At 46.0% G+C, this 21296-nt stretch overlaps 1 protein-coding gene across 3 annotated transcripts in view; it reads left to right on the forward strand.

Annotated features, from left to right (window-relative positions):
• LOC126336773 (uncharacterized) overlaps nucleotides 1-21296 on the forward strand; it is a 380424-nt gene that overhangs the window by 199984 nt on the left and 159144 nt on the right. For 2 of the 3 annotated variants that reach the window (XR_007564993.1, XM_050000792.1), the window contains exon 4: nucleotides 11956-12180. Coding sequence is in view for 2 of the 3 variants with exons in the window: in XM_050000792.1 (XP_049856749.1) it covers nucleotides 11956-12180 (225 nt within the window). In the remaining variant the exon portion in view is untranslated. Of the gene's footprint in view, nucleotides 1-764; nucleotides 987-11955; nucleotides 12181-21296 lie in introns of all 3 variants that reach the window. The other variant, XM_050000801.1, reaches the window with a different exon arrangement.

The raw sequence follows: 21296 nt of genomic DNA on the forward strand, positions 1-21296 counted from the left end.
GCTGCCCTAGCCAGCACATTCTCGAAATCTGTCACCAACTGAAAACGTCTGGTCAATGGTGGCCGAGCAACTGGCTCGTCACAATACGCCAGTCACTACTCTTGATGAACTGTGGTATCGTATTGAAAGTGCATGGGCAGCTGTACCTGTACACGCCATCCAAGCTCTGTTTGACTCAATGCCCTGGCGTATCAAGGCCGTTATTACGGCCACAGGTGGTTGTTCTGGATACTGATTTCTCAGGATCTATGCACCCAAATTGCGTGAAAACGTAATCACATGTCAGTTCTAGTATAATATATTTGTCCAATGAATACCCGTTTATCATCTGCATTTCTTCTTGGTGTAGCAATTTTAATGGCCAGTAGTAAAAGATGACTGAAGCAGGGAAAATTATTTACAGTGTTCTCCCGTGTATCGTTTTAATATCTCCATAAACTTTTGTGATCAGATTTGGTGCAACGATATTACAAACTGCCGTGGAGGGGCAATACTTAAGTGATAGGATGATTTTATAGGGTTTTGTCCTGTTTCGTTTTACGGTCTTTGTATGAAAGAGAAAATCAGAGAGGGGGCGTGCGAAACTACTGGGATGGTCCGCTCAAAGGACAGCTGTTATTGAAAGCAGTGTACCATCATCTAACCAAGCAACACTGGAAGCATGTACTGAGGAAAGCTGGTATTACTTTGGGAGGTGGTGGCCAGTGAATGACAGGTTGTGGTACGGGCAGGGCGGTGAGTGACGAGCGGTGGTGTGTGGGCAGGACGAAGCGCTCGCTACGCTCGATGCTGATGGCGCCGGGCACGCTGTGGTGCGGGCCAAACGGGGACGTGGCGACGTACGGCCGCCTGGGGCCGCTCAGCCAGGAGGACCGCTGCTGCCGACAGCACGACCGCTGCCGCGCCAACATCAACGCCTTCACCACCAAGTACCACTTCTTCAACTACCGGCCCTTCACCATCAGCCACTGCCACTGCGACCATAGGTAAACACCACACAGCGCTTCACACGGACCGTGCTCTGCTTGCACTACTCGACTTCCTTGCTCGGGCCTCCGGCTCTCTCCTGTCGGCCGTGCCAACACTTTCACTGCAGGTAAAGTAGGGAGGACTCATTGCTTCTGAGCTTGCATCAGAAAAGACCAGTGAATGGAAATCAGTCGTGTGTCACGGTCCTCGCACGACGTCCGACCACTACAACTGGGTAATGTTGACCTTCTTCACCGGTGTTCACTCAGACATAATTGAAGTTCGGCTGCGTCGTTTCTACAGCGTTGTTTGTCCACCCTCGAGGTTTGGTCTTCGATGGAGAGTTTATACTTCCAATCTGTGGCAGTCTAGTGACAGAGTCCTTCCTTCAACATCTTCATCCACAGTCCGCTGTCCAATGTGTTTTATAGAGTGGAGATGCCTTTGTACCAATTTCCTTTCCCGTCCCACTCATAAGTCGAGGAAGAGGAAGATTTTTGCCTGTATGTGTGAAACCTTGTCTCGCTTGAGTGTCCAAAACTCATGGCAATGGTTGTAACATTCGAAAATGAACCGTGTGTGACACCCGAATGCAGCAACACATGGCACAACTAGAGACTCCATATCCAAGCAGTCTGTTAAAAACTAGCGTATAGTGAAAATGGCAGCACATCGACAGTTAATCGCCTTGGAACGTGGGATGATAATCGGTGCAAGACTCGTAGGTGACAGCACGCCGGAGTTTAAGTAACAATTCGAGTTTCCAAGGTAAACAGCATCTAGTGTGGACCTTCGGTATGGCAATGTTTCCACTCGCATAAACCGCCACACTGCACGACTACAACGACGGGACGTCACGTCACCTCAGCAGAACCATCGACAAAGTGGTGAACGTAAGATTGACCCCATTTTGAATGTGGGATATCGTGACCCCATTTCTGTCTGGACTATATGCAGGCGCACAACATACACTTCAGCAGCCGACGGCCGGAAGCACATCCGGAGACTTCTCATTACTTTTGGCCACTCAATGTACCAGCTGATCAAAAAGTCAGTATAAATTTGAAAACTGAGTAAACCACGGAATAATGTAGATAGACGGGTACAAATTGAGACACTTGCTTGGAATGACATGAGGTTTTATTAGAACCAAAAAAACACAAAAATTCAAATATGTCCGATAGATGGCGTTTCATCTGATCAGAATAGCAATAATTAGCATAACAAAGTAAGACAAAGCAATGATGATGTTTTTTACAGGAAATGCTCAATATGTCCACCATCATTCATCAACAATAGCTGTAGTCGAGGAATAATGTTGTGAACAGCACTGTAAAGCATGTTCGGAGCTATGGTGAGGCACTGGCGTCGGATGTTGTCTTTCAGCATCCCTAGAGCTGTCGGTCGGTCACGATACACTTGCGACTTCAGGTAATCCCAAAGCCAATAATCGCACGGACGGAGGTCTGGGGACCTCGGAGGCCAAGTTCCTTTTATACACGATTGTCATGCGCAGTCACTGACGTTTTGCTGTCCAGGGCCATCTGTCGAACATTTTGTGAACTTTGTTTTCTTTTTAGGTTCTAATAAAACCTCATGTCATTCCAAGCATGTGTGTCAATTTGTACCCCTCTATCTACATTATTCCGTGGTTTATTAAGTTTTCAAATTTATACTGACTTTTTGATCAACCGGTATTTTCTCGTTATTAGCGAGGTAAACATTGGACGCGGTAGAATCGTTCTGCAGCCTGCTTCTCCAAACTTCCTCGCTTGCATTCTCAAATAGATCGTTTCTTCCCACCAAGGATGAAGCTCAGTGAACATTTCCACAAAACTCTCGTAGTGATGCAATCGAGCGATAGCAAATGTAACAGCTCGCCTCTGAGCTATTTTGATGTCTCCTTAAAATACGATCTGGTGGGTATTCCAAACACTGTAGCAGTACTCAAGAATGGGTCACACAAATATTCTGTACGTGGTCTCCAGAATGCACTCGTTGCACTTCCCCCCCCCCCCCCTTTTATCCTTCTTAAGTCTCTTCTTTCTCTCTCCTTTCTCAGTTTGCTCTTGTGCTAGAGTAGCCTTGGCACACCTTCATACAGCCGTATGAGCCCCTGTAGAGGGAATACTAGTACAGGATACTGGACACTGATCAAATCGAGAAATAAACTGAATAATAATGACGATAGTTTGAATAAAATATTTTTGTGCATTAGGTCCTATCATTCTCTAAATGTGAGAAAGAAATCAATTATCGTAATACTTCCAGAAAGCGCAGTGTTAAGGTACTGGACTTCCATTCGTTGGACTCAGTTGAAAGACCCGTCCAGACATCGAGATTGAATTCACTTGTGCTCCGTCTCGGGAAACCTCGTCATCACAGGACGGTAGACCGTACGATTCTTTTACGATCCTGAGGTATAGTACCGAGCGAGTCCAACCTTCTGGTGTCCTTTGTGATTTCTTTCATTTCTGTAGACCATAATATTTTCATTTTTCTTAATTGTTGTTTAATAAGTACCATGCAGCCACCATCATTTTACGTAAGTAGTATATCCGATGATTTAAAGAAATGTATAAGGATAACAGAACGCAAAATACAGAAGTTCTTCGTAACAGCAGACTCACTAGTACGTGAAGCTAACAATTCCTCAAGAATTCCATGGTAATTTTGTAAGTTGTGTTTTCTGATGCGAGGATGATAGTGATATTAGAGGAAAATTGATGTTTCAACTCTTTTGCCTCTAGCATACAGAAACTTTCAGATCGAGGCACCTCTTAGGGGGAAAATATGTACTTTAAACCATCTGTTGATGTCCCGTCTCACGAACAATTTGTGAAGTTCTTCGAGAGATTGAAAAAGACAGAGAACGAGTAAGATTACGTCTACGAAGAAACGTAAATGACATGCATTATATATTTCTTTCGCATGTAATCACAGAAGCTGATTACAATAATTATCAGTTATATTAAGTGGTGATCCGAAATACGTCCCGATCTTACAATAAACAAGATAGAAGAAATAATATTACGCTAAATTTTTCCGGTTTTGTTGCTGTTTCTTCTTTGACTGTAATGGTGAGCAAGCAAAATAGATTTGTGTCTCTTTGCTATCATCTCGACACAAAACTTAGTGACTGTCACTGGCGCCCATAACTGGACGACAGAACAGCGGCGACCTGGCCTGGGTTGTATTACAGGTACTGCTAGAGATTGTTCTTCGGCGGGACGATTGGAACTTGAACATCTCAACCTCGCGGTGACAAATGACGAACACATTGAATGAGACTTAACAGCTCCAAGGTTTGGAAGCCAAACAACGGCCGGGGGAGCGGTGTGCTGCGCCCACACTCCTAGAATACGGCATCCGCAATTTGCCACATGGCAAAGGATAACACGGCGCTCGGTCAGCATCACGCGGTCCTCCAGAGCTATCGCAAACTTTACCCTTTCGTTTTCTTTTTATTAACTTAATAAAAATGGGTTGATACGGGGCAGTCAAGGCATGGTAGTGAAGTAACATGAATTTCGTCAAGCCACATGCGGTGAAATGTCTCGTATTCCCGTTCAAATACCGCAAAGTGATGCAGGTTGTCTCCAAGAATGTCCACATAACGTACATCTGTCGTTAGTCCCTGTAGGCAGACAGAGGGCCTAGCTTTCTCACCATTACAGACAAGAAAGAAACACTGGCAGAATTGGATAAAATGGATATAATTAAACCTAATTAAGCGTACTTCTTTCTTATCCCTGGTTATTCTGTAACACAATAGTAATATAATTATGATTTATTGGGTTTGTTATCTAAATGAGACGTGAGAGTCACGCTCGATGGTGTTTGCACTGCAATAATCAATTCCGCTCACCTTACTTTTCGATTTCAGCTCATTTCTCGGAAAATTTTGCAAAAGCTTTCAAAGAAAACACTAACGTTCTATCAGTGTGTTCATCTTTTCAAGAGCTTTGAGTGCCATTACATTCAAAAGAAACGTGTTACCTTCAGTATCTCGATTGATGCAAGAGTCAAAAGCTTTAAACATGATGACCTTTCCAGACTCTGAGAAGCTCATGTGCAGAAACCAGCACTGTTTTATGAAACAGCTGTCATGCGAGACACAACTGGCCCTTTCTGTGCATTATTTACAACAGGCTCTAGAAACCGGCTCCCAAGTTGATGCCATATTTCTCGACTTTCGAAAGGCGTTCGACTCAGTTCCGCACTGTCGCTTGCTACAAAAAGTGCGCGCTTACGGTCTATCCGATGACATATGCGGTTGGATAGAAAGTTTTCTAACAGACAGGGAGCAGTATGTCGTCCTGAAACAAGCATAACATCAGGTGTGCCCCAGGGCAGCGTAATAGGTCCGCTGCTATTTTACGTCTGGTTGATGGTACTGACAGCGGCTTTAGATTGTTTGCCGATGATGCTGTAGTCTACAGGAAAGTAGTATCACACGAAAGTTGTGAACAAGTCAAGGAGGATTTTCAGAAAATAAATGCGTGGTGTAATACCTGGCAGTTATCTCTCAAAATTAGTAAGTGTAACCTACTGCGTATAACAAGGCGAAAATCCCCATTAATGTACGAGTACAAAACAAATGCCCAGTCTTTGGAAGCGGTAACGTCCGTCAAGTATCTGGGTGTGACTGTTCGAAATGATCTCAAATGGAATGATCAGTTTACACAAGTAAAAGGTAAGGCGAACTCTAGATTGCGGTTTATTGGTAGAATCCTGAAGCGATGCAGTCCTTCAACAAAGGAAACAGCTTGCAACACGTTAGTTCATCCAGTCTTAGAGTATTGTTCGTCTGTGTGGGACCCTTGCCAGTTGAGTCTGATTCAAGAGATTGAGAAGGTCCAAAGAAGAGCGGCAAGACTCGTGACTGATACATTTAGCCGTCGCGAGAGCGTTACAGATCTCATAGAAAATTTGAAGTGGACACACTTGCAGATAGATGGCGCGCTAAACAGAAGGAGCTGTTCACTAAATTCCGAAATCCGATCTTCACCAAGGATGTAGAGCATATATTATTACCACCAACTTTCTAATAGCGCAATGATCACCATTCATAGATAAGGGAAATAAGAGTTCGTACTGGGGCGTTTAGACAGTCGTTTTTCCCTCGCGCGATCCGCGAGTGGACCATAGGGGGGGAGGAAAATATGACTTTGGCGCGAATTGTGCCCTCCGCCACACACCGCTTGGTGGCTAGCAGAGTATACAGGGTGAGTCACCTAACATTACTGCTGGATATATTTCGTAAACCACATCAAATACTGACGAATCGATTCCACAGACCGAACGTGAGGAGAGGGGCTAGTGTAATTGGTTAATACAAACCATAAAAAAATGCACAGAAGTATGTTTTTTAACACAAATCTACGTTTTTTTAAATGGAACCCCGTTAGTTTTGTAAACACATCTGAACATATAAAAAAATACGTAATCAGTGCCGTTTGTTGGACTGTAAAATGTTAATTACATCCGGAGATATTGTAACCTAAAGTTGACGCTTGAGTACCACTCCTCCGCTGTTCGATCGTGTGTATCGGACAGCACCGAATTACGTAGGGATCCAAAGGGAACGGTGATGGACCTTAGGTACAGAAGAGACTGGAACAGCACATTACGTCCACATTCTAACACCTTTTTATTGGTCTTTTTCACTGACGCACATGTACGTTACCTTAAGGGGTGAGGTACACGTACACACGTGGTTTCTGTTTTCAATTACGGAGTGGAATAGAGTGTGTCCCGACATGTCAGGCCAATAGATGTTCAATCTGGTGGCCATCATTTGCTGCACCCAATTGCAATCTCTGGCGTAATGAATGTCGTACACGCCGCAGTACATCTGGTGTAATGTCGCCGCAGGCTGCCACAATACGTTGTTTCATATCCTCTGGGGTTGTAGGCACATCACGGTACACATTCTCCTTTAACGTACCCCACAGAAAGAAGTCCAGAGGTGTAAGATCAGGAGAACGGGCTGGCCAATTTATGCGTCCTCCACGTCCTATGAAACGCCCGTCGAACATCCTGTCAAGGGTCAGCCTAGTGTTAATTGCGGAATGTGCAGGTGCACCATCATGCTGATACCACATACGTCGACGCGTTTCCAGTGGGACATTTTCGAGCAACGTTGGCAGATCATTCTGTAGAAACGCGATGTATGTTGCAGCTGCTCGCCGACCGTGGCCCGTGTTTGTTACAACACGCAACTGAACGTCAGAGGTTTCAAGCGTCAACTTTAGGTTACAATATCTTCGGATGTAATTAACATTTTACAATGCAACAAACGAAACTGATTACGTATTTGTTTATATGTTCAGATATGCTAACAAAACTAACGTGGTTCCATTAAAAAAACGTAGATTTGTGTTAAAAAACATACTTCCGTGCATTTTTGTATGGTTTGTGTTAAACAGTTACACTAGGACCTCTCCTCACGTTGCGTCTTTGGAATCGATTCGTCAGTATTTGATGTGGTTTACGAAATATATCCAGCGGTAACGTTAGGTGACTCACGCTGTATATGTAGATGCAGAAACTTACCGCAGAATTACACGCCTCTGCCCACAATCATTTGCCGAAAACGTCGTTTGGTATCTTGAACCGTTCACGAAAGAAAAAAGGTATATCGTCTTACGCGACTCGCCTTGTAGAATACGCCGTTGTAGTGCCGCGCCGTAGCTCGGAGGCCTCATACCAACCGCACGGCCTGTGGACTCTGGCAGTAAAAGAGCCGGAATTTCGTTCCAGCCGGCCAGAGTGGTATCGTGTATAAATTATCCCCAAATGCCCGGCCCGGCTCCTTATTACGGACGGGCAGACTCAATTAACGTCGGCGGGCCCGGCTGCGGGCGCGGTGAGCGCGATAAGTTTCGCCAAGTCATTACCCCGACGGGCCCCTCCCCGGCGTTATGGCGTCCATCTTTTGACTGGCGTTAATCTCTTTTACGGCGATCGTTCCGGGAGGAACAGATCTGTACGGAGACCGGTCCGGGATAAGGCGGGATGCGCCGCTCCGCCTCAGACGGCGATAAGTCGGCCTCTGATTTAGCGCCCGGGTGTAGGGCGGCGTGTCCGAGACGCCGGGAATTAATTGTGGCCGATAAGCGCGCAAGTGTTTCCTCTCACCTCGCTGCGGCTCACCTCACAGTTCCCCCTCGTGATACCCGGAAGGGCTCCACTAACACGCCTCTCGTCGACTCACTATCCTCAAAACGGTGAGGATTCTGGACCCCATTTAAAAGGCAAGGGATCCAAATCCAACTTCCACGATCCTCTCTATTATTTCCTTATCTGATAAAGTACTAGGGAGAATCGGAAAGTAACGCACTGTAATTTTGTTGTGCCCTGGTATTACACAACGATATTGTTTGAAGTTTGCGCTACAGAGGGTATTTTATTTTTACGTGCAGCTCTAGCGAGAAAAGTATGTACTACGAAACAAACGTGGCGCGCATGTTACTGTCGTCAACTTGTGAAGAGCAGCGAAGTGTAATTCGATGTTGGTGGACCAATGTGCATATACCGGGAATTCTGGGACATGCGTCACATGTGTGGAGACGACTGTGTGGACCGTAGCAGTGTCTCCAGGTGGTGTGTATTCTTCCAAGATGGTCGTGTGAACCTAAGTGATTCGACGCGCTTCGAGCGGCCGATAATGGCTCCAACTTCGTTGAATGTTGCGACCATTGAGGCAGCAACTTTAAACGACCGGAGTGTGCAACTGCGAACCTTATCGCAGCAGTTCAGCATGTCCTATGGGCGGTGTACGATATTGTTCATGACATACTGAAATTTATTGTGTTACGGACATACACAGCGTACACCGCTTAACAGCAACGTAGCTCATAATAACTGTTCAAAGCAGCGACTGCCGGTCTCAATGCGTGTATTGTAACGGCACACGCAGTTCTGTCGCACTCTCGTAAAGATCCCGACTGCTGTACACTGGAATTGGTAGCGGACGATAAACAGAATACACCAAGATCACCAAACGGGCCTACTGTACACAACTTAGCTCATAGCACAAGTGTCATGCGACGCCCCAGTATATATCACCCTCACATCAACCTGTGCCACACGCACACCACTATTCCTGGTATTAGCTGCCCGTTGCATCACACAGTTTGTGATGTGTCCATGGTGATGTGTGTTACTGTGTACAGTGTATGACTCGTAGTTAAAGATGGAACGTTACTAGTCCTGCTACACAGCAGGATGTAGTGCCCACAAAGCAGCACGAATTTACTGAGAACGCTTTCCCAAATTCGTCACCTTAATCAGAAGAAGCTTGTCTCCGTTTGTAGCAACTTACGAAAGACGGGGTCGTTCACGCCGCAAAGAGGTAGCCAACGACGCCGCCAAAGACATGTCCGAACGTCAGATTTTGAGGAGATGTTGTTGGACCAGGTGACTGACTACCCAGCTATAAACGCTGGTCAGTTTGTCCTTGAAACGCAAACTTCGAAGGGTACAGTGTGGACAGTGCCGGTAGAACAGGTATTATACTGCCACAGTTCTTGAAGTCTGTGTCCTTTGTTGTCTGCGAAAGGATATGGTTTCGACACGATGGTGTGCCAGTCCACTCCGATGTCGACGTCCGCGAGCACCTGAACAATACGTGCCCACATCGTTGGATTGGAAGTGGAAGTCCATTATCATGGCCCGCACGATCGTTGGATCTCAAACATCTGGATTTTTTCCTCTGGGGTTTCGTCAACATTTGGTGTATGAAACCCCCGTAGAAGCGGATGAAGACTTGCTTGCCGCTCCTGATACAACAGACACCAGGGAGCTTTGAGAAAGTCTGGCAGAACTTCATGCGCCATTGCCATGCATGCACTGAGACTGGTGGTTGACACTTTGAACAATTACTATGAGCAGCGTTGTTGTTATGCGGTGTACGCCGTGTATGTCCATAACACAATGAATATTCATTTCCGGCCATTGGTTCCCTACCGCAATATGAAGGGCTTATTTGAATAGCGGTACAAGTCCATTATTGTTCATTGTGAGCTACAGAGTCGTAAAGTTAAATGAGCGCTGAAAAATCTGCAGTTGAGGTACCGGGAGTATTCAAGTATATGGCTTCTTGCCAATTCAGTAATTGAAGAAGCATTATAAGCAGAAAAGTGGAGGTAATAGACTTGTACCACTATTGAAATAAGCCCTTCATATAATCGGTTGTGAACGCACTAGCACCTGTTTCAGTTTCAACCAAAAGGATCGAGACACCCTGTATGCCCTATCAGGGGGCGATAAGATGGTCACAATACGTCAATGCTAATGCATTCTGATTTCAGTTTTGGGCTCTCACTGGAACTTTAATTATTTACGTAACGGCTAATGGTATGTAGCCCGCTTCCGTGGCTGAATGGTCAATGTAGATGGCTGCCGTGTGGACAACCCAGGTTTGATTTCTCATACCGCCAAGATTTTTCTATGGTGGGACGACTAACATGGGGTAAACTCAGCTTCGTGATGCGAACTGAGGAGTTATTTGACAGTGTCATAGCACGTCCACAGTCTGGGAAGTCTGCAAAACGTGTTGGACGGCGATGAACTGACCACATGTCCTCCATACCTCATCCGCATGACGCTGTAAGGCAGAGGATGGTACGACGACCGAAAGACATCCCCTTAGTCTTCACGGTCTTGACGAGGAGCTCGTTAATGATATGTAGTCTACAAATCGGGTTTACATCAGACCATCCCTTCCATTTTTTTTTTACTTTTTAAAATTTTCCGTGTATATGAGGTGACACGATAGTACTGTTCGACAGAGTATACAACCTAACACAGTAAGAGGCCAAAAGTCGTCGAAAGCCAAAGGGACAGAAGTCGCTCGTCGGTTATAGAAGCCTTTATGGTCCATTTGTCTCCTTACAGTCCCCATATAAATGGTTTCCTGACGTCCTACATTCAAATTAGTGCCTATCTGACTCACAGCCTGACTATGCAGCGCACCTTAGGTCTTTGTGGAGGCGACGGGACGTTCGTTCCTCGACCATTTGTAGTCGTCCCGTGCGACAGTTTACGCGAGTGGGAACACTCTCTATACGATTGTATTGTATTGTATGTTAACCGGGGACCTAGAAACGACGGAGGGGCTCCGTCCCCGCCGCAGCCGCAGTGGTCCACAGCCCCACGACGACTACCACCGTTCACTTCACCCCTCCGCTGTCCTGCACCGAACCCGGGGTTATTGTGCGGTTCGGCCCCCGGTGGACCACCCAGGGAACGTCTCACACGAGACGAGTGCAACCCTAGGTTTGCGTGGGCTGGTGTAGGCGTACGTGGAGAACTTGTTTGCGCAGCAATCGCCGACATAGTGTAACTGGGGCGGAATAAGGGGAACCAGCCCGCATTCGCCGAGGCAGATGGAAAACCGCCTAAAAACCATCCGCAAACTGGCCGGCTCACCGGACCTCGACACAAGTCGTGCCGCGCACCAGGCGCTCCTTCCAGCCCGGAAAGCCGTGCACGGCCAACAGGGCGGGCGTCAATACGATACTGAACATCCGCCACAGACACTGCTAACCTCAGAAAACCAAATTCTTGCCCTGTAATATGTGTGTTCCGCACCATTCATCATTCCGTCGCTCAAAGTAGACAGCCAGTAAGTTCCCTAGAAACTCGTCTCAAAACATGATGCTTCCGGTATCGTGTTTACAATCGCGCCACAGGGTGTATATACCCACAACGTTCGTGAGTTGCACACGGCACATCTTCAAATGGGACAACCGTCTGACCACTCAGTTTGGTTCATTCCTGACTGACTGCCAGTAAGGGGGTCAGATTTGTCTCGTAGGGGCAGGAATCAAAGTACTGAGATGCAATGGCATTAGCAGCGTCGTCCAGCGAGGGTTGAGAGTCGCGGGTGCAGGGAAGGCAACATGGCGTCCACCCTGGGGCGGTCGGTGGCAGCGGCAGCAGCCGTGGGCTGGAGGTAAGCGCGTGAGCGTGCCGCAGGCGCAGGCGGGACCTGGTGGACGCGCTGCGCGTGCCCGGCACCAAGTGGTGCGGGAAGGGCCGCTCCGCCGAGCGCTACACGCAGCTGGGCGGCTTCAACGGCGCCGACCGCTGCTGCCGCCTGCACGACACCACCTGCCCCTTCTACATCGCCGCCTTCCAGACCAAGTACGGCCTCTTCAACTGGCGCATCAACACGCTCATGCACTGCACCTGCGACGAGAGGTAAGTCACCGCCACACACATTCTCTCTTCTCAGCTAACACTCCGCCGTCATCGAGGAACGGAGCACAACCAGCAGCTTCGTGACGTTTCAGCCATCCGAGATGGTGTCAGTATGTTTGCACGACAGGGTACTCTATACGTTAAAAATTTTCGAGACTGTATTAATAAATATTCAGGTGGTGGTTCTAATGCTTCACGTGGTCTACATGAGTGCTGCCCAACTTTCTTATACGCTCCGGCACATTTAACTCACGCCTAAGGTGGAACAGGGGTCGCCACCATCACAATCGCTATTTTGATATTACTGCTACTACTGCTACTAATGCTATAAGGGCGATCGAAAAATTCGTTCAATCAGACAGAACTGCCTTGAATATTGTGTAACACTCCACCCGTCACTTATCTGCTTTTGGCGTGTGTTCACCCCGTCTAATTGACTAACAGATCAACAGAGAGTGCAAAACTGCCGAAATATCGGACAACAAGAAAGTAATAAGAACCTGTGACTTCTGATTGAACTGCAGTGGCAGTGTTGACATTAAGTGATTCAGAATTGATCCATTTTAATTAAAAAGGGGTGCACATTGATGTTATAGTCAGCTATTGAACACCAGATGCAAATGTTGAACATAAAATTAATTAAGAAAATGACTTGGGATTTCAACTACTTGATTGAAAACAGATGCAGTCGATAAGCACACATTTATTTTAACTCACGATCTTCAGTCATCACATTACATCACTCTCCTAACTGGCAGTGGGAATAAATTGCGTTTACGTCGACTGAGCCAGGCGTAATGCGAAGTGCGAGAAGAATTCTACAATTCATGGCCCATGAAACCCTCGAGGAAACTTTGCCGACGTGATCCAACGAATTAATCAGTGGCCTAACTCAAGCCGGAGTGGGCGCAATATCACCGAATACTGCGTGGCGGAGTGGCGTCATCATGCGGATGTCGGCCGACCTCGTGGTGCTGCAAGGCTGCGCTCGTCTATTCACTCCTAGCTATCTTGCTTAGTACATAGCTGAACAAAAACTTTCTATCTCCAAGCTCAGACGTTCCGTTTGCTAAGTCCTAAACTGTACAGATGCTCACTCTCTTTCAGGCAAGCTGAGTAAAGAATGCCACGTCCACACTCTAGGCAAGAGGGGAACGGAAAACCCTATTGAAACTTCTGCTAGTCCGCTCTTCGCCTCAGTTTCCCCTCCAGCAAAATCATTCACGCCAATTGCAGCACAAGTCGCGTTAATTATGCATGCATTGCTTCCCAGCGCCGACTAATGCCTGCTCTGGGAAGTGAACAAATTCCCACAAAATTTCCCTTCCTTTCAACTTCTGCTATTTAGCTTCTCCCCGGCCACTCATCAAGGTTAGCATCTGCATAAAACACCAATTTTTCCGAAATTCTGACTCCCTGGAGAGTACTTCAAATTCCTTGGTCCTACCTTCCCATCGGAGGCCAGCGTATTTCATTCTGTCACTCTTCACCTGATTTACTTTAGACTCTGCGGACTGTGAATTCATCATGAAGTTACTATAGTCATTAACACGCATATTTCGGCCTCTGTTGACCGCTACACCATAGCTTTGCGCGACTTTCTCGCATGTTTCACTGAAAAGGGGACGATGGACATTTATCAACAGGCGTACAAGTTCTCCGTCTGCTTCCGATTACACCAGCATGGGGCCAACCACCCCCTCACTGTCACTCAGCTGGAGGCCGCACCCCGTTACCACTTTCTCAGAGTTTGAGCCACCCTAACCTACCTATGGTCGCTTCCCTTCGCCGCTCCCCAGCCGGCCACGTTCAACTCTGAATACTTCCCTGGGATAAATTAGCCTACAGTAAATCGACGCGTTTCCACAAAGTTTTCATGCCCCTGTGAATTACTTTAAAACCATCACCCAACATTAATTATTCCAATACGTCCATAATATACCCTCTACAAGATGCATTGTGCCTTGTCAGTCATTTTTGTTCAACCCTACTGTTCGCTCAACGTGAGTTCGGTGATCTTTAATGACTTCATGTAAGGGGCATAGTTCTTGCCATCTTACAATTGATGCAATGACTCAACCGATGGACCAGGATGAAGATACCCATTTGGTAAGACACCATGTTTCGTTTGTAATGTACCCCTTATTTGCTGATAAGAGCGCATTTCACTTTATTTCCAGTTTTGATATTTCACATATCTGAAGTGAATGTACGAGGGCTATTCGGAAAATAAGAAACCACAGTGAAAATCAAAACTGTTTTATTTGCAATGGTTAGCTACACCTTCCAGGTACTTCTCTACACAGTCACCACTCAGCCATAGACATCTGTAGTAGCGTTGTACCAACTTTTCAATTTCCTCGTTATAGCAGACAGCCGCCAGTGCTTTTCCACAATTTTCTACTCTGGACTGCAGCTTGTTGTCTGTGTCAAAATATACTCTTCATAGCCAGCCGTTCATTTGAGCAGAGATGAACCTCAGGGGTAGCCAATTATGGTCTATATTGTGGGTGATCAAACAGTTCCCATCGAAAACGCTGCAGGAGCATTTTCGTTTCCCCTGCAGAGTGCGGCCGAGAACTGTCGTTTAGAACGAACTGCATGACAGTCATGTTATGTGTATTGCATAGCTTCAGGCGATATCTTTCGCCAGGCCCTCATAGTTGGCGGGAGAGGTTAATTTCGAGCCATCTTTACGTTCTCACTGTGAGCTCAGAACTGAAAAGAGAGACATGATGCGTTCGACGGCCATACTAGACGTAGCGCCGAACGCATCTGTGCAAAGCTTCATCAGATTTTCATAGTATTTTCCACTTCGCAACCGATCGTTCCTTACTTTCCGAATAACCCTCGTATCAGCGGTGCAGTTCATACAGAGTAAGGAGCGAGCGGTAGGTACCCACGCTGGCTAGCAAAGGCGTTTGGCCATCTGAAGATTTCAGAGCTAGTAGGATGAGGTGTCGATGCAGAAATCGCTCCTGACCCAGCAAAGAGATACTTAGGGAAAGTACATTTATTCTAGCGCGAATCACGTAATTGTTATTAATAAATATTTACTAACAAATTTTGCCTTTTGCCACTCAGACATTATGAGGAGTCTATGGATCACAAATCTAGCTTTCAGCGATTATACAATGCCAGAAAACATTGATATTAATAAATAAACGAATAACTTTGGCATAGCCGAAGACGTCCGATCTTATACGAATTATTGCATGCTCAAGTTACAGACTGTGTGTCATAGCTGGCAATCGTCGATATGATGCTTTTCGATCTCGTCATGCGGTAGACCATGAATGCTCTCATATTGTTAATAGTTATCTTGGGGTTGAAGCTCTTTTTTCCGTGTTTGCTTGAAAAATACGTATGTTTTTGGGTAGGTTCCGCCTTTAGGAAACACAATTTTGTTTTTTAACCCACACATGTTTCACTGCAGTTGCAGCATCTTCAGTGGACTTTTATTTAATGGCTGTTAAAGATAATGAGTTTTATTGACTGTGACAACGGCCGCGGAAGCCTACGTTTACATGAAGAATGTTCTTTACTGTTTGTATACATGTAACTATAATTTTTTAAATCGTAATTTTTTCAAATATATGTAATTGAGATTTAAATACTAATAGTTACATGTGTACAAACAGTACAGAACATTCATTATCTTTAACAGCCATAAAAATAAAAGCCCACTGATGATGTTGCAACTGCAGTGAAACATGTTTGTGTTAAGAACAAAATTGTGAAGGCGGAACCTATCCAGAAACATACGTATTGTTAACAGTTAACTTATAATCAATGTGAACAAGTTCATTTTATGGTGTTTCTTAATAAACTCGCCATAGTGGCTTCCAGTGTAAAAATTATTTGCAAAAAAAACTTCTTCCCAATTCATTACTTAAAACCTGCACACTAGTATTGCACTTTCAGAAGCCGATGGCGCTGCTGCGGCACTGCAAGGGTACAAAAAACTGCAAGAGCATCTCCACATGAAAGGTAGGAAAAACTCCTACCCGGTGGCTACCTATGTCAGTTCAAGAATAGACTGGCTGAATTATCGCAAAACTCGGAGTGTAAAGCAAGGTCAGCTATACTGTACGCCCCTTATACCACTACATAAGGACTCACAAGCTAAAGTGAGACATTTCTGGAGGTTTAGTAATAGTGGGAGCTTACTGCAGGGAGAGTTCTGTAGCTGCCTGCTACACGTCCTCGTCCGACAGGAATTGTGGACCCTTTAAGGCTTTTCTAACGACCGAATGCTTCATAATTGCATGGGGAGGGATCAGCACTACAAGGCAGGTGCTTGCTTGTCTCCTAATTGAGTTGGCTCAACGTCTTCGTTACGATATTTGAGATATGGGAACATGCCTCACCATGACGCAGCAGCAACCAACACGGAACTTGGCGCACCATTCCACAACGGTGATATTCGACAGACATACACAATCTTCACTCTCCGATGGATATCTACCAAGGTCTGTCCAATAAGAATTTACTTATTATTTTATGGAAGCAATGAGCGTTGCACTCGCTCGTCCGGTATCAGTTTTACTTCTTGTTCTGTGATAGCAGCAAGCTGCTATTAGTTTTATGACCTAGAGAACTTCAGTCCAATTCTCCTAGAAGTAGGTATAAGTGGGTCGTATGCTGGCATAAATTCACAGTTTAACCACCTGACTTGGAACTTTTAATACCGTTACTAAATCGAATGAATTTTTTTCAAACATAACGTCGATACTGGCACTTTCTTGCACGTATTTTCTCTGCAATACAGGTACAAAGAAGAATGAGCACAAGAAATCAAAGGAAAGGCAGTAACACTGTAACGAGTCATCAGTGACAAGAGATTCCTGACGGGAACACTCTTAAAGCCGAGTAGTCCCTGCTGACGCCTAGGAAAAACACAAAACTGAAACTGGCTCTTCGCACTGTTCCGCTACGGATTCAAACGCCTCCGTAATGGGCCCTTCGTGAAAATAGAAATTTCCGAAGCGGATTGTTGCACCTCCTTTGTGTGTCCGCCCCACAATAGCGGGACTCATGGTATGTGTATCAATGCGTAGTGTGGAGTCATCCCGAGGGTTGAGAGAGGTGTTATGTGGGTCGGGACGGCAGCCACCAATTAGGCGGAACAAAGACAGACATCCTCAGCAGGTGACCGGCAGGAGGGTGGCGGCAGAGAGGCCGGGGGGGGGGGGGGGAGGGGGGAGTGAGACGACCGGGGGGGAGGACTGGCGGCGACGAGAAAGAGCCTGTGATCAGGGCAGGCTAATGACGGCAACGCGCACAGGCAGGGGAGGATTCTCACCTGCCGACGGGTTCTGATCGCCCAGAAACCTACACGCTTCTGCTGCCTTACAGTATCACTTCTGAAATACGTAACACGAAACAAAGACGTGGTGTAGCTGACATTCCCTCAGAATTAATGAGCTCCTTCAGGAAACAAAATTATTCCGTCTAAAATGCGTAATATATGAGACAAGCGATACACTCTGTCACTTAAAGATGAATGTAATAATTCCAGAAAAAGCATGTTATTTACAACAATCCTTCAAAAAGAAATACTTTTACATCTCACACATCATGCTACGGCCGAATTCAGGGCATATTATGATACACATCAACATTTATCAGTGTAATATTGTCACACACTGATAACTGTTGATGTGCATCATAATATGCCCTGTAGAATACCTTTATTCTGTAGCATGATATACGAAATGTAAAAGTCGTATTTTTTCTTGGTTTTCCCTGAATGATGATTGAACACCAGAAACTGGTCGGATTAATGCATAAAATTCAATACAGCAAAGTTAAGATGCGTTTTCTAAAATATACTCATGCTGCAGACTGTAGCCTAAAAAAATAATTGTAATAATTCCATTTCATAAGAAGACAGATGCTGGCAGATTTGAGTATTCCCCTGCCGGAGGTTCGAGTCCTTCCTCGGGCATTAGTCTGCGTGTTGTCCTTAGCGTAAGTTAGGATACGTTAGATTACGTAGTGTGTAAGCTTAGGGACCGATGACCTCAGCTGTTTGGTCCCGTAGAACTTAACACAAATTTCCAAAATTTGAGTATTACAGAACCCTTCGTTTAGTAAGTCATGTTTGCAAAATATCTACAAGCGTTATTTACCAAAGATTGGGAAGACTTTTGACAATGACTGAAATACACTCTTTGAAATTCTAGAGCTACTGGGGACAAAAAAAAAAAAAAAGAAACGAAATGTTATCTGCAACTTGTGCAGAAACCACACTGTAGTAACAAAAATCGAAGGACATGCGAAGCAAGCAGTCGCTGAGAAGAGAGTGAGACAGCGTTATAGCTTGTCTCTGATGTTATCCAGTCTGTACAATGAATAAACAAAAGAAATTTGGAAAGGGAATTAAAGTACAGCGAGAAGATAAAACTTTGTAGATTGCCGATAATATTGTAAGTCTATCAGAGACGCCGATCGATGGATTTGCAAGAGTTGTTGCACGGAATTGATGAGGTCATGAAAAGATGTTATAAGATAAAACATGAAACAAGAGTAAGAGAACAGAGTCGATTCAAATCAGACGATCCAGAGGGAATTAGATTATAAAATGGGACACTGAAAGTAGTAGATAAGGTTTCTATTTGGGTAACAAAATAGCTGACCACAACCGAAGTAGAGAGGATATAACATCCATACAGGAAACAACGACAAAAACTTTTCGAAACACGATAAAACATTTAACATCTCCTATAGATTAAAATATTTGGAAGTCTTTTCTGAAAGTAATATGTAATTTACTTTGTGGTGTTGTTGTGTGACGTTAACTTGACTTCTGTTTTCATCGTGGATTAATTTGTCTATACCTTGTTCGAATATTATAGATAAAGAAAACAAATTATCCCTACCTTGTCCAAATAACGCACAAAATTTGTGGTTGCAGTTGTGCTCTTCATTCGGAAGCTCTCAACGTTATCATATGCACCGCAAACAACTTTATCCAAACTAGTTCTATTTTTAAATCATCTAATCTACCTACTCGGTTAAGGGATGTAACTTTCCACAAACCAACCTGTAGGATGACAGTTTTTTTCTCTGAAAACAACATCCTTCTGAGCAGTCTCCATCAGGAATCCGAATGGAAGACTACTTTCCCTCAGGCTTGTTCTACTCGTGTGGATGCCACCATCATCAAGCTGGACGGCAGAGACCCATGTCCTCGGGCAATATATGGTTTGTAGTTTCCTATCGCTTAGAGTTGTTCACATATCAAGGATATTGGTCAATCTCACCTGCCAATCATGTGCACCAGAGGTCGTCAAACAGCGGCCCGAATCAGTTATTCATGCCGCCCGCGGGTCTCAGTCATATTTTATATTAACACCCATCCGGCACTTAACAAGTGAATCCGAAAATGTCAGCATGCTTCTTAAGAGTGTCATTTCCTTCCCAGTAACAAACAAAAATACTTGAAGGGACAATAATACACTCCTGGAAATAGAAAAAAGAACACATTGACACCGGTGTGTCAGACCCACCATACTTGCTCCGGACACTGCGAGAGGGCTGTACAAGCAATGATCACACGCACGGTACAGCGGACACACCAGGAACCGCGGTGTCAGTGTCAGCCAGTTTGCCGAGGCATACGGAACTCCATCGCAGTCTTTAACACTGGTAGCATGCCGCGACAGCGTGGACGTGAACCGTATGTGCAGTTGACGGACTTTGAGCGAGGGCGTATAGTGGGCAAGCGGGAGGCCGGGTGGAAGTACCGCCGAATTGCTCAACACGTGGGGCGTGAGGTCTCCACAGTACATCGATGTTGTCGCCAGTGGTCGGCGGAAGGTGCACGTGCCCGTCGACCTGGGACCGGACCGCAGCGACGCACAGATGCATGCCAAGACCGTAGGATCCTACGCAGTGCCGTAGGGGACCGCACCGCCACTTCCCAGCAAATTAGGGACACTGTTGCGCCTGGGGTATCGGCGAGGACCATTCGCAACCGTCTCCATGAAGCTGGGCTACGGTCCCGCACACCGTTAGGCCGTCTTCCGCTCACGTCCCAACATCTTGCAGCCCGCCTCCAGTGGTGTCGCGACAGGCGTGAATGGAGGGACGAATGGAGACGTGTCGTCTTCAGCGATGAGAGTCGCTTCTGCCTTGGTGCCAATGATGGTCGTATGCGTGTTTGGCGACGTGCAGGTGAGCGCCACAATCAGGACTGCATACGACCGAGGCACACAGGGCCAACACCCGGCATCATGGTGTGGGGAGCGATTGACTACACTGGCCGTACACCTCTGGTGATCGTCGAGGGGACACTGAATAGTGCACGGTACATCCAAACCGTCATCGAACCCATCATGCTACCATTCCTAGACCGGCAAGGGAACTTGCTGTTCCAACAGGACAATGCACGTCCGCATGTATCCCGTGCCACCCAACGTGCTCTAGAAGGTGTAAGTCAACTACCCTGGCCAGCAAGATCTCCGGATCTGTCCCCCATTGAGCGTGTTTGGGACTGGATGAAGCGTCGTCTCACGCGGTCTGTACGTCCAGCACGAACGCTGGTCCAACTGAGACGCCAGGTGGAAATGGCATGGCAAGCCGTTCCACAGGACTACATCCAGAATCTCTACGATCGTCTCCATGGAAGAATAGCAGCCTGCATTGCTGCGAAAGGTGGATATACACTGTACTAGTGCCGACATTGTGCATGCTCTGTTGCCTGTGTCTATGTGCCTGTGGTTCTGTCAGTGTGATCATGTGATGTATCTGACCCCACGAATGTGTCAATAAAGTTTCCCCTTCCTGGGACAATGAATTCACGGTGTTCTTATTTCAATTTCCATGAGTGTATTTTAAGCTCTGCTTATTGAAGTTGGTGAATTCAGCCTTGAGCGAAGTAAAGCTGGCAGCTTATCTCAGAAGTGGAGCAATAAGCAGCGCGGTCACTGCGGGGTCAGGAGATGTGGGAGGGGAACGTGTTATTGTTTGTCTTCCACTGTTGACAACTTATGGGCGTGTATACGTCGTACAGATCAGCTGCTTCGGCGTAAAATGTTCAAATGTGTGTGAATTCCTATATGACCAAACTGCTGAGGTCATCGGTCCCTAGACTTACACACTCCTAAAAC

This window comes from Schistocerca gregaria, chromosome 1 (assembly GCF_023897955.1).
Source record: "Schistocerca gregaria isolate iqSchGreg1 chromosome 1, iqSchGreg1.2, whole genome shotgun sequence".
NCBI lineage: Eukaryota > Metazoa > Arthropoda > Insecta > Orthoptera > Acrididae > Schistocerca > Schistocerca gregaria.